Source organism: Dipteris shenzhenensis, chromosome 28, assembly GCF_047967505.1.
Source record: "Dipteris shenzhenensis isolate YYH24624 ecotype China chromosome 28, Dip_SZ_1.0, whole genome shotgun sequence".
NCBI lineage: Eukaryota > Viridiplantae > Streptophyta > Polypodiopsida > Gleicheniales > Dipteridaceae > Dipteris > Dipteris shenzhenensis.
The window spans coordinates 2944466-2959136 of record NC_141623.1 but is presented as its reverse complement, the minus strand read 5'-3'; the positions used below and the strand labels follow the sequence as shown (position 1 = coordinate 2959136).

The 14671-nt window shown below is 40.4% G+C and overlaps 1 protein-coding gene across 4 annotated transcripts in view; it reads right to left on the bottom strand.

Annotated features, from left to right (window-relative positions):
• Positions 1–1409: 1409 nt before the first annotated feature.
• The window catches only part of LOC147883044 (uncharacterized), a 53522-nt gene continuing 40260 nt past the window's right edge, over positions 1410–14671 (bottom strand). For all 4 annotated transcript variants that reach the window (XM_087399743.1, XM_087399742.1, XM_087399744.1 and 1 more), the window contains exons 3-4: positions 10762–10939; positions 1410–2382 (exon numbers count right to left, since the gene is read on the bottom strand). In XM_087399743.1, the coding sequence (XP_087255869.1) occupies positions 1840–2382; positions 10762–10939 (721 nt within the window). In that variant the 3' untranslated portion in view covers positions 1410–1839. The remainder of the gene's footprint in view (positions 2383–10761; positions 10940–14671) is intronic.

Sequence of the window (14671 nt, the reverse complement as noted above, 5' to 3'; positions counted from 1 at the left end):
TCCTAAAAACTCAAAACAATTGTTGCCCAACTTAGCCTCCCCACTATGGCTAACACTCTCTGTGATCAAAATTTGAGTAGTCTCAACAATAGATGTGATCAAAAGGAAACATTGGTACAGGTTATATAGATTATTGCAACCGTAAAGCAACAATCAAAAAAGCAATTGCAAATTTGAGAATGGTTCCTTTTTTTTTAATGAAAGCTTCTAATCCTTGAATTCAAAATCAAGGGCCTATGTGACTGAAGAAGAGCTCACAAAACGAAAAACTTGGGTCTAGGCTGCCTACCGTAATTATTTTTAACTACACAATTGTTCCCACACCTCGTTGTTTATTAGTGCAAATCCTCCCCAAAAAAAACTACGTTTGAGCAACCTTCTCTCCATTTACTGCTTCTCATATGATGCGTTGGCCATATCTCCACAACACTACAGTGTTCAATGATTCCCAATCTTAACTTCATCATTGACAAGTCTACTAACAAATATTTTACATCCCAGATAAATGCTCAAATTAGCCAAAGTTCTTGCAAATGTATAAAGTGTAATCAAAGAAGCAATAATGTCATCAAACAATTTCATGCACGAAAACAAACAAGCTCATGATGACTTCCTGATGTAAGGCAGCTCTTTCCACAAGTCTAGTATTACTAATCAACAGGCTAACATGCTGCGCAAAGAGGACAAAACAATGAAAATGTAGTTTATCAAGTCTCTCTATTAATCTGATTCAGAATTTTTTTGTTAACGATGCCCCTAATGTGTGAATTAAGTCATCAAATACATAAACAATCATATAAAAGATTGTGCATATGCAGGCTTGCCCTTTCCTTAGAATATACAGCGCAAAAACACAAGATGTAGGTAAGGCATGTTCATATCCTGTTTCCTATATTCACTGCATGAAACAATCACAAGTTTTCAAGTGGCACTGAGAATAAAGACAACTGGTCTCTCACAAGAGTCTAAGCTATATGAAAATCCTTTGCATTCCTAAAAATCTGCATGGGCATCCGTTCAACGAGTACGTCCTTGTAGGCAAATCTAACACATTAATATTTCCCTCCTTTAAGGTGGGTCTATAGCATAATTCTTCATTTTAATTTTATAATGTCTTTAAAGATAATATCAGACAGAGAGTCTGCAGGCCTTAATACATTACCTGATATCATAAACTCTTTGAACACTTTTACAGAACAGGACCAGCCTACCTGTCTTTCTCCCCCCCAACCCCCTTTCCCACTCACAGATCAAAGCAATTGCAAACCTCATACCTTACAGTTGCATATCTGAAGCCCTTTAAAAAAAAAAATTGGTAGTACCCCTGTGTACACACTGTTACCAAATTAAGACAACCATTGCTAACATAAATTATGTTCAATGAACACTTTCACTGATATATGCAAGGACTCTCATCCCAAAATTCAAATCTACGCGGCTCATATCATGCAAACCTCCCCCTCTTAAAGATCCAGTGTAACAGAGATGCTGGCAAAGAAGGCCATCCTGCACACTGATATTTGCAAACCATGACATTCACCTTCTTAGAAAAAAGGCAAAAGACAGCACCACCTTGACTTCTAAAAGTTCTAGCTACTATCAAGACTCTTTCACTGCACCACTGAAAGTGCAATGTGGGGTAAAGACTGTTTTATTGACAAAATACTCCCATTTCTGTGGAGATACAATGCAAGGCGACCCAAGGACCCTCCAGTGCCGAGTCTAAAACTTTCCAAGCATTGCTACAACATTGATACTTCTGAACGCAGAGAGCACCCTAATGACTGTTACATCACATTATCACACGATGTGCTTTCGACAAGGATAAGCACTTCACAATCAAGAATGCTCTGCCTGGCCAAAATAGTCACCAGCTATTGTGATTAGGATATTAAGCATGTGTAGCTCTTCATCCACAGGCTCCTTATCCATTCTTAGCTCGGCACATTTTCTCAGCAGGTCCCGGAATGCTGCACTAGTCTGGTCATCAAGTGGTGCATCCACAACAGCTGCCAAGGAAAAGAGCCACAATGCCCTCTCATACGACAAATTCTTCTGCTCTTTGAGCCATGATACATGGTATCTAAAGAGAATTGACCGAGAAACCTCATCCAGTCCCAAAAGCATTTTAAGAAGAGGCAAATGTGTAGCTGCTTCAGAAGCACTCCCATTAGTGGAGGCATCTTCATCTGTGGAGGATGCACCACTGTCGTTTTGCAGATCCATGGTTGTCATCTCACATGCTTTCTTATCTATGACATTATCAATTACTCTGGCATTGTTTGTTCTGTGAAAGCAAAAAGACTTCCAGATGGCTTTGTTACGAATTGGTGGCAAATCCTCAACAATGTCTTCATGTGGAAGCATATGGTTAGAAAGAGCCTGCAATATGTCAGATAAGAGAAATAAACAAAGGACGCATTCAGTTTTCATCAGTTTTTTCCCAGAGAGAGAAAGCATTCCATTCAGAGAACACACACTACTTTTCAGTTGCAGTTGCATGAACACCCCATCTCTCAAGACACAGGCTTGAAATCGAGCCAAGTAAAGACTGAATATTCCCGTGTGCAAGCATGCAAAGAGAGAGAGAGAGAGAGAGAGAGGAAGGGAGGAAAGGGGCAGGGGGCTACGGGCAATGGGGTGGTCTGGCTGCTCCATGTGTTTTGATGTCAGAGGCAGCTACAACACGTGTGCACTGTGCAATTATTAAAACACCTCTTGATTAATTTATGATATTATTGTCCGCTGGAAGGTTTCTGTAAATGCTGCAATGAATTTCTTTAAAGCTTTCCCTTAGTAGAAGCGGATGCTATGAATCTTTATATGTTTGTAACTTAATCCTTTCCTATCTATAATTTCATCTGCTACTTATCCATACCGCGCTTTTATTTGTAAGTCAGATCACCCCCTCTGCCTTACACTCCATACTTCCCCTGGTTTCTACAAGGTGGGCTATCCAAAGTTGCGTATGATGATTGAAATTGAAGATGACCCTGCAGCAGAGCCATAATTTCATGATTGTGATAATGATGCCATAATGATGTTCGGATTACTTATGGATTCAAAATAAAGCCCTCTTTTCCATTTTACCCAGGTGGACCTGTCTTGTGTAACTCCACAACTAATGGTGACTACTTGTCCAAGCAGGAGCATTCTGACTCTTTATTCTCATTTACTAGTGTCACAACTGATGGGTATGCAATGATGGCTACTGATCGAGGATTACCAAAAAGCGAGCGGAAATAACCGAGCAAAGTAATTGAACCGAGCGATGAAAAACGAGCAAACCATCCATTATATGAGACATTATCAATTCATAAATTTAATTGAAGCTCAATCAATATAACCAAAGTCTAACTTTCCTCCTCCTTTGCTCAAACATATAAAATCTTTATTGAAAGGTGTTGGCGCCTCTCTTGCCTCCTGGCCTCCTATTGCCTATTGTAGCTACCTTTCTTTATTACCTCTTGCCTCTAGGAGTGGAATCTCTATTTCTTTACACCTATTCCTCATTTAGAACAAATGGTAGCGGCAACCAAAGACCTCAATTCTTTATGTTTTTCTCATAACCTCTTCTCTTTTTACCCCACTTCGCATGACTCTGAAAATACATTTTTCCTTTGCCTTTTGCATCATAAATAAAATTAAAAACTAGAGGGAATTATTTTGTATTATTTTAAGGATATCCAATTTTTTTAAAATTTACTTAAAATCCATAGTCATGTACACCTTATCCTCTACACCACTTCAAGGTCAAATTTCAACATGGAACTTGATGGGTGGTAGAGATAGCATATTAATCTATTGTGCAAAGATGGTCCTAGAAGGCTCGGAATCTCTGCTTACAGAGGCCATAACTCTTGCTACAGACCTCCGATCGAGATGATTTAAAAACCAAAATTGTAGGAATCAAGCTCATCTACGCCACTAGAAGTTCATATTTCAACATTAAGCTTGAGGGTTGGTAGAAACCGCGTATTAATACGCGGTGCAGAATGGTCCTAGAAGGCCCAAAATCTCGCTTGTAGAGGCCATAACTTTTTCTACAGACCTCTGATCGAGATGATGTAAGAACCAAAATTGTAGTACTCAAGCTCATCTACACTATTCCAAGGTCATATCCATATTGAGGGGTGGTAGAGACCAAGTATTAATATGCAGTGCAAAATGGTCCAAAAATACATGGAATCTCCGTTTGCATGCAATTATTGGAGTGGATCATTGTGTGTTGTTCTAGATAAAATTCTACATGGTTACCTAAATAAGAAGGAGAAGATATGTTGTTTAGAAAGCTCCTTTGAATCATTGTGTGATGCAAGAGATCAAATATACTTGGTTTTATGATGCATTTAGGCCATACACCTGCAATATTTACTGTGTATATTGAACTTATCTTTGAGAAGCTAAATATACAACAAATGAGTAACTAGTGGACTCATTATCATGCTTGAGGTATATAAGGAACCTGGAGCATCATCCACCATGCATTTACAATAAAAAGCAAGGGATCCACTAGTTTGATTGAATGTAATTTGATCCTTTTGTATCCTCTAGGTGGCCTATGAATGGAGATGGGATGTGTTATTGCACCTCTCATCATAGAATTCTTGACAAATGGGCATGCATGCTTCTCTTTTGATAATAATACTATGAATGGAGATGGGATGTGGTATTGTACCTCTCATCAGAGAATGCTTGACAAATGGGATGCATGCTTCTCTTTTGATAATAATACTTTGATTGAGGGTAGTGTTGGGAGCCCCTTGTGTAGGTTGCTAGTACCAAGAGAGCTCGATTGGATCTTGTTGATTAGGATGGTAATGAGTTTACTATTGAGCCTTTCATACACCCATATGATTCATGTATATATGCAATCATGTGATATTTCCCAAATTAGAGCGATATCTATTATAATATGAAGTACAAATTCTACTATTATTTATGTAGAAGTCACTTGCCATGCTTTAGGATGAATAGCATTCAGTAGCTTCTTATGTGAAATTCAATTATGATACACATTGTTTAAGAAGATAGGTATAGATCATGGTGTTCTTAATAATATGATCTAATATGATTCGAGGACACTCCTTGCATTTTTAAATGTGGTTGATAGTTTGTAATGATTTTTGTTTTGCATATATCTTTGATAGGATATGCATAAAACATTGCACTCAATATATATAGTCTAGCAAGAGATTTCTTGCATTACAAAATGAATAGACTTCTTGTTATTTGTTTCATCACCTTTGGCATAATAGACAGTAATTCATTTGATAAATATATATTTTTATTAAAGAACATTCAATGTCTATACATTGATCATGCCTTTGACTTTTTTGGTTATTTAGATCTATTTACAATGTAGATTGTGTTTGTAGTGATCTACTAGGCTAAGCAATAGCAATGGAAAGGGTAGTGGTGAGAAGCTGATCGAATGACCAAACAGAATGAAAATGATCCTTGATTTGTTGATGATGAATACTTAGAGACTTTGAATTGAAAATTAGTTTGTCATATTGGTCAATGTAATATTTTAACTTGGTCTTTGATTACTTTAAATCACATCGATATTAAGCAAGACTATGGGTAGTACTATGACATCTTACACATGATATTCTACTACTTGAATCATTATGCCAAATTGCGGTTATTTCTTCTTTCTAATCGTTGGATGCATGTGATGGGTTAAGTCAAATGTCATATATTGATTTTTCTTGCTCGGTTTTCATTGATCGCTTCATGAGGCTAGCTCAGTTTTCATCGCTCGGGCCATAGACTGCCTCCTACTGATCTTGCTGAGAGAGGGAAGTTGTACAATCTTAGTTTACCAACAGAACTTGTGCTAGGTAATAATGTAAGCTCTTTGGCTGCAACACAAGCAAAAACAATCCCTGTCCTTGGCACTTTGAGCAGTTAAGTTTTAATGCTCTTACTGCAATCTTGTCCTCAACATTGCCTTCTATCTTATGGAGGTGCTCAAAGTCCAGGCTTTGCAGTACTTCTCTAGCAACAACAGCCGGGGCTAAATGTTATGCAAGACCAATGTAGCATAAAAGAGTGTTCTACTGATATACTGGATGCCCACGTACAGCATTCCCCCAGATCTGGACACCTTGAGCATTTAACTGGTCAACACCATCCTACCAAGATTTGCTACCACACGTGCAGCTGGAGCAAGCTTTTCAGATTCAGGGAAACCACGACTTAGGCTGGTTGGAGAAGGGTCATCAAAAGGATTTGGGTTTCGAAAAGGAATTGCACTCTCCATCTGAGCCACATAATGTCCCCAAATTGGTACTTCTCCGAAGACATAAAGAGGAATCTTTATTGCATTGGCAATGGTCGAGAAAGTAGACTTTGGTTAACTAGAATAAGCTTTGTTTTACTTTTGCTTTGCATTAGTAAAAGAGAACTGTGGGGATGCCCACAAGGGACTAGGATTAGCCCAAGAACTAGGAATGCATGCATTTCGCTGACCTCTAATGTGTTGGAACTTGTTTGTGCAATGTGTAGGACCTAAGAGAGTGCAAAAAGAACCCAAGAGTGGGGAGAAAAGCACAAAAAGCAGGTCCCACGGGGCCTAAAAGCATGGACAAGGGGGGCGTCTCTTTAAAAGGAGGGCCCACGAGATTAAAAAGGCACCAAAACACCAGATTTAAAAAGAAATCCTAAAAAGCTTGGCTTTTTTATAAAAGTAGCTTTTAGAAAGCAAGCCCTAGCTTTTTGCTAGGCCTCGCCAATTGTACAAAGTATTGTTCTATTGCAATAAAGAACTTCGGGGGGTCAAACCCTTATTTTTGGGACTTAGTGTTACGCGTGCTGCGTTGTCTCCTCTCTCCTCCCTCTGTCCTATCGCGAAAAATCTTTGAGATAAGTGCTGCAATTCTGATTTTCAGATTTCAGTTTGTGTTCCCCACTTTCTATCACGAAGTTCTTGTGAAATATTGCAAAAATAATGCATGGAAGTAGCAATCTATGTTCTTTCTCTCCCTCTCTCAGTTTGTTTTGATGCCCATAAGAAATCTGTTGCTGCTCCTCATCAGCTATTAGATGTTGTTTTTCCCTATTATCTATGAAATTTGAAATCTATCTTGGTGATTATCTACTGCAAATACAAGATCTAGGCTGCATTTCTACCAGCAGTGATTCGTTTTTAGGGTTTCAAAGCTGAATACAGATTCGTTTTAGGGTTTCTGGTCCGGTTTCAGTGGTATCAAAGCATAGGATTTTCACTTTCCTAGTGAATCAAGGTAAGGTGCACCTATTTTTGTATCTGTTCAAGTGCTAGAGGATGAGGCGCACCAATTGTGACCTGATTCTTGCTCAAGAAGGTGGGACGCTCCAATACACATCCAGGAAGGTGGGGCACTCCTCTTTGGAGGCTCGTTGCGGCACTAGAAGCTGAGGCACATCTCTCAGGAGGCACAAATTCATCTTGGCTAGATATCTCTTCTCTCTCTATCGCCCTATCTCTTGGGCTGTTTTCTTCTCTTCTCTGTGATCTATCAAGTGGGAAAGACGTTCATCTTGTCGTCCTCCTTGGTGACATGCATCTTTTCTCTAAAGCGGCGTTTAAAAAAAGCAGTAAAAGCAGGCTGCAGCAAAAATCAACAAAAAGCAGCAAAAAGCAGCGGTCGCTATTTCATTTTTCTCATCATGGATGCAGCCTCTCAGTCCTCACAAGTACAAGCACCTAAACAAGATTGCGAGATGAAAGGGAGAAGGTCCCAGGATGAGGGTTCTTTGCCAAATTGGCAAAAGCAAGAAAGAACCACTTCTTAGCGAAAGCTTGTCATTGGACAAAGTGCTTTCAGAGATGTTATGGGAAATCTAAAGCAAAGTATTTCTTTCATGATTATGAAGTTTGATTTATCTTTATTTAAAGATCTAACCCTTGTATCTCATTACAAGGAAAGAAGTGTGTTGTTTCCTTGATTGTTTCAAGAATCAAAAGCCAAGCACACAAGATTGCTTATACATACATATGTGGTCCTAAAGTATTCCTTGACAAGCTAGTTATCCGAGTTATATTTCAGTTTTGGAGGATTCCAAGTTATTGTACACGAGTGATATAGTCTCTATTATGGAACTAGTTTTCCGTGACCTATGTGGTCAATGCTATGGACTATTTGTTTGGTCTCATCAAACTTTTGTATACGTAGTACCAGGACAAAAGAATCTCAAAGGTTGATACTCATGCTGAAAATCAGCATTTACAGCAACCTCCTCCTGTTCCACATGCCCCTATTCAGCCACCTGCTGATTTTGTTCCTCCACCGGCAGTGGATGAAGTTGTCAGGCAAGAGATTCAAGAGATACATGCAGCAAAAACAGTTCCAAACTGGCTGCTACAAACTAGAAGGACTCGTAGTGCAGCAAGGCACGAAGGGGGGGCTCTTTCCAATGAATCACCTTATGCAGGTACTCTTCTTGATGAGGAAGAACCTGATACTTTCAAAGAAGCCAAAGATAATGTGCATTGGATGAATGCCATGCACAATGAATTGCAGTCTATTGAGAAAAATCAGACTTGGGATGTTGTGGATTTGCCACCAAGAAAACATGCCATAGGTACCAAATGGGTTTTCAAAGTGAGAAGGCACGGCTGGTTGCCAAAGGATATGCTCAGAAAAATGGCATAGATTATGAGGAGACTTTTGCTCCTACATCCCAGATGACAACAATCAAATCAGTTATTGCAATAGCTGCAACTTTTGTTTGGAATGTTCATCAGTTGGACATATAAACAGCTTTCCTTAATGGGGACTTGCAGAACGAGGTTCATGTCAAACAACCTCCTGGCTTTGAACTTTCGGGTAATGCACATCAAGTTTGCAAGCTGAATAAAGCTTTATATGGGCTGAAACAAGCCCCACGTGCATGGTATGCCAAGATTGATTCCTTTTTGGCCAGCAAGGGGCTACATAATAGTCCAACTGAGAGCACCATTTACATCAAGAAGGATGGGGGGGATATTTTAGTCATCATTCTTTATGTAAATGACATGCTGCTCACAGGTCAAATGAGGAAATAATTACATATTTCAAGGCTGAATTGAAAGCTGAAATTGACATGACAGATTTGGGCATGTTAAATTTCTATTTGGGGATCCAATTCATACAAGACAAGCATGGCATCGTTATGTCTCAATCAAAGTATAGGATTAGATTCAACATGCAAGATTGTAAGCCTACAGCCACTCCCATGGAGCCAGGACTGAAGCTTACCATGTATGATGCACATGAATCAGTGGATGCCACACTTTACAGCCAGGCTGTTGAATGCCTCATTTATTTGTGCAATGCACTGAGAGGGCATCCCTGACATACCGGACGGCGGAAAGTCCACTATCAGAAATATCCCTAGACAGAATGCAAGAAGCTTTACTGTCACAGACTCACACACTATAGCCAATGAATAACATGCCGCATTTTTTCCCCACATCCCAACAACTGCATGGTCTGCGAGATTAAATCCCATTGTAATGTCTACTTGCAGCAAAAGTACATCTTGCTAAGTATACTTTGCATATTCTATTCCAACATAAGCATTGGCAACATTATCCGTGATGTCTATAAGAGAACCCATATTGGGTAGGATGTAGACCCAAAACCTTTGATTCAATTAACCACCATTTTAGCCATCGCCTTATAAATGACAGGCATAAGTGTAATGGGTCTGAAATCAGCTAATGATTCACGCAAGCATTTCTTCGGGACCAGTTTGACCAACCCTGAGACACACACACATGCACGCACGTGACTCTCTCTCTCCACATGCATGGGCGTGCGTGGACATGAGTGTGTGTGTGGGTGTGTGTTTTAAAAACATCATTGACCCACCTGTGACCCCCAAAATTAGGAGCACATCAGGTGACAACAAAAGATGGACGTCCAAAACTGAGCACAAGTGCTGCAAGAAACAAGTCAATTCAACAGCAAGAAGGTAGGCGGCTATTGTAGGCTAAATTGTGTGCAAGAGAGATAGGCAATTTTCTCAAGAAGAGGGGCGGCTACTGCAGCAGTAAGAATCCGTCAAAAAATGGGCAGAAATCCTCAAAGAAGATGGATGATTTCAATTACAAGGCAGGTAACAAGAGACTCTGATACCATGTGCAGTTGTCAGCCAACTAGAATTGCACCCAGCAACCTCTCACGGCAGAAAAAACAGCGCAGTAAACAGTGCGCATTAGCCTTCTGGGCAGAATTTAGGACTGAACAGGTCGGCCTGCAGGGGCCAGACAAGGGTCTGGTGGGCTGGTTGGCTGGCTGGGACAGACCTAGTCAGTCAGTTTTCTAAGCTTTCCTTGCCCTATATAAGTGAGGCCTTTGCCTCACTGTTCTGTATCCCACCGAAGCCCTTACAAAGGCATGCAGGAGAAAAGTTTCTGGACCATCCCTTCCTTCATCTATACCTCAGTTTCAACATTCCTTCTTGATTGTATTTTGCCCTGAAGCAGTTCAGCCACTTTCATGGTGACCTAAACTGAGTATTTTTGCAAGTTCCTTTGCTGCTCTATTTCCTGTCTTATTTACAGTGTGTAGGTTTAGTTTACTGTCGTGTATCAGGCGATGGCATACTTCAGCTCCTGAAACTATGACTTTGTGTGGGTGTGTGCGTGCGTACATGCGTGTGTAAACACAAGTGCTCACACATATCATAACTAGCGCACCCAAAATAGATACTGTAACACCCTGTTTACTGATTAAGTTACTATTTTGTTCAAACAGAATTGGCAGACACAATAAGCACGCCACTTACATTTCGTAGGTCTGAAAACTCTGCCAGGAATGTTCTACACCAGTCCTTTGACGGGAGCAATTCTTGCGAGCACACTGGAACAGGTGAAATTGCTGGCATGTATATAGTCTGCTTAGAAGCAAGTTTTCTCTGGTCAACCCTTGCTGTCTTTATCTTCGGACATTGTGCACTCTCCCACCTTTCACAACACCAATGCGAAATGTTAGCCTTTTGATAAACCAACAAAGACCCCCCCCCCTCCACCAAACAAAAAAAAGGAAAAAGGAACAAGAAAAAACATACATGGCATGCATAAAGAACAGGTCACATTTTCAAGGCTAGATTAATTAATTTCCAACTTACCGATCACATACAATCAAAGAATACCTTTAAAAAGGCTTATTTTGACACACACAATTCTCCAAGACTATATAGCCCATAGTAATTAATTTCAACATGGCCAATTCAAATGGGCATCAAACACAACACATTTTTACAGGTATAAAGAGTGTTACTTCTCATCCTACCTAGAGCAATCCACAACAAGCATCCAAACTCAGACCCATGGAGCATGATGATGCTTATCCTATTATACCAGACTCCTTGTGAAAGTAGTTGCATTTGGATACACAGTCAAAACTGTATTTATGCCCCCAGATTCTTTCATGAGTCCTATTCGAAGGCAAAATAAATGGTAGTCTTGTTCACATCTTAACGGATGACAGGCACACCCCACTGCTTTATCAATACAAAGATCTTACAGACACCGAGACTTGCAGCCACTCAGATCAATCGTGGGCTGAGAGTTGAGGTTGTAACTGGACAACACATGCTCAGCAGATGTGTGGTCAGGATGCACCACTCATCTGCAAGCGATTTCTGTGCTTTGGAAATGGGACTAAGTGATACAATCCTACAAAGTTTTTGTATACTTTTGGAAGACTAGAATATATCCAGTCATACAAATTCAGATTTGTGTTATTCTAAATATACCTTTGTAAGATTAGAATATATCCAATTGTACAAATTTAGAATTTTGTTGTACTAAAGTCCAAAATTCTACAAAGAAAATAAAAGAGAAAACAAAAGAGAAGAAAAATGAGGTAACAAAATTTTTTGAAAACAAAGGAAGACATACTTAGCAAGCAAAGCAACACTTATGTCATCATGAGTGCCCAAGCATAAGCAGCTGTACTGGGTATCTAAAGACCCACGGAGTCTCTAGGGCAAACCCAATGCTTACTAAAATAAAATACGTCAAATAAACAAAAGAGAAAGAAAACAAGAAAGGAAGAAGGTAACTAAACAAAAATAAACAAACAAATCAAGAAACAAATCAACAAAAAAACAAGAATAAAAAGCTTTAGCTGCAGCTAGCAATGTAGCTAGCTGCGCCGCTAGCAGCCAGCCAACAGCACCGCAACCAGCAAAACCACCACTAGCAACAAAACCGCCGCCAATAACAATAGCTCCTTCGCTCCTCGCAAGCTCCTAGGGCCTCTAACCCCGAGTTGGACTAAACCCCCAGGGGGTTAGGTTCAGCTAGGGGGTTCTACAGAAATAGCCAATATGGAATGGCCTACCCTCTCCTCCTTATGTACCACTTCCTACAAAGATGCAAAATTACATTCCTAACTTAGAAAGCACATGCATACTCAATCAAACTCTCTTTTGAACTAAAAGAAAAGCGGGCTGTTCAGCTCCCCACTTTCTGATTTCAGCTTATGTTCAATCATTCTAAACATGCCTACGGCCGATGCACCATAGGTAAAAGACTTCATATCTAAGATCGTGCATACTTTTTTCATTATTTTCGTGGATAATGACTCTTGTGTATTAGTAAAGTGATCAAATTACTACATGGAGTCATAAAAGACTCCTTAGTTGTACAAAGGCAGGAAAATCTATGGAATTGGGAAAAAATGACTCCATATTTTGCCAAATCAGAAATGTTTGAGTCAAGGTGAGGCATTTTTATTTATTTTTTATTTTTTTGCAAAGAAAGGAAACTTCTATTAATGCTTGAAAAAACCTTCATACAAATCAGCTGCCAAAATAGGGCTGATGATTGTAAATACAAGGAGGAAAAATCTGGCTGTCCCAGACCAGACTGCCGGCACCCCCAACTCACTGCCTAGGGTGTTAGAATTATTATCATATTCTAGGCAGTGGCCAATGTATTGTAATAAGTAGGTTAGGGGCACTTTTCCCTCATTGAGGTTTTTCTCCCTAACCACAATCCAATCCCTAACTACGGTTAGTGGATAGGATAGTGTTTTGTCACTTAGACAAAACCCCTCACTTCTCTTTTGTACTTGCTTCATTTCATTCCACTATTGAGAATACTTACGTTTTGCTCACTCTCTCTCTTGCTCATCACTCTTGCTCTCCATTCTGCTCACATTTGGTATCAGAGCAGGCTCAGCTCCCGGACTTGCTTTCTCACCAGCAAGCTTCAGCCCTTCAACCCTCCATCAATGCACCATTCCGTACAGCTGCCCGTGAACAAGTCTGTACAGCCATAGTTGGCTGTTCCGTACGTCTGTACCAGGCCCAGCTGTCCTACGTGCGTACAATCTGCCATACAACTCCCGCAACCTGTCAACCTAGAGAGACAGCCCCCTCTCCAACAGAGGATGCAAGAGAATCAAGCATTTCAATATCCACAAAAGCGGGAGTGATAGCAGCAAAGGAAGATCCTGACCCTACGGTGCGGACACTGCCTCCAGTAATGTCCTTTCTCACCGCGATGATTACACGACCTTTCCGCCTTCAATGCCTCTTTCTCAGCTACGGTCCTCATATCAAGGAAACGGCGTCCTTGAGACTTGCCAGACTACGAGGCTACCAGGGCATCGGAGCCACTACCATGGGTTGAACTTTAAAACCGGTCCTATTGATCCAGCACCATAGGCACTAATTCCTTCCAGGTGAGAGAACTCATCCTGCCACTTGTAATCAAGGAAGAATAAAAAGCAGAGTACTGCGATGTGAGATGGCACAACAAAGTAATAGCCATATCTTCATATGAGATCTCCTTCCCTGCCTGAAGTATCTCCTATTGGAATTCCTGAAGCTTATAGATATGTTCCCTCATAGAAGATGACTTAGCAGGATCTAATATCCGCATTTGAACCTCAAGGGAGACCCTTTTTTATAGGAGTAGTCTGGTTATAGAGGGAAGCCAAATGCTCCTTGATACTCTTTGATGTTGTCATGTGCTCTACATGATTAATGACCTAAGGAGTACAGTTCAAGAAAATGAACGATCGGACCCTGGCGTTGACACGGTCTCAGATCTGGGCCAGATTCGCGGCCGTCTGTTGATCCTGAATGCCCAAACTTTCATCAACAGGATCTAGCCTTGTGACACCTACCAGGATGAAGTCTGCCAGTTCATAAGACTGCAATACTGACTCCATCATAACACGCCACATGCCATAATTGTTCCTGCCCAGTTGTCGATCAATAGGGAACGCGGATAGAACACGAATCTTCACCTTGTTTTTTGCCAATTCTTGTAGGGAAGCCATAGACTAAAGGTGAGAGAGACGGAGAAGATCGGGAGAGAGGAAGAGCAATGACAAGAAAGAAAGAAAGTCTATTAACGTCCACTAGAGACCAAAAGGTCTATGGGACAGCAAGAAACCCTCTAGTACATCTGCTTTAGGGAGGGCACATGGCAGCTCCCAAGGAGTGCAAAAAGCAACCCATATTATTTAGAGTACCTACATTATAGTCTGAAAGAGTAAACAGCCATACATCAGTTTAAGACCGAGAGTCTTTTGGTTTTGATTTAAACTCTCTAATTAGTGCTACGCCTTCACAGAAAACTGCCCATCTTCCATTCTTTCTGGCAGCCCTGACTTTAGCTAATTTAGTTGCCTTAATCTTGAGTTGAGCTTGTGTAAGCTCCTCTCTTCAACTTGTA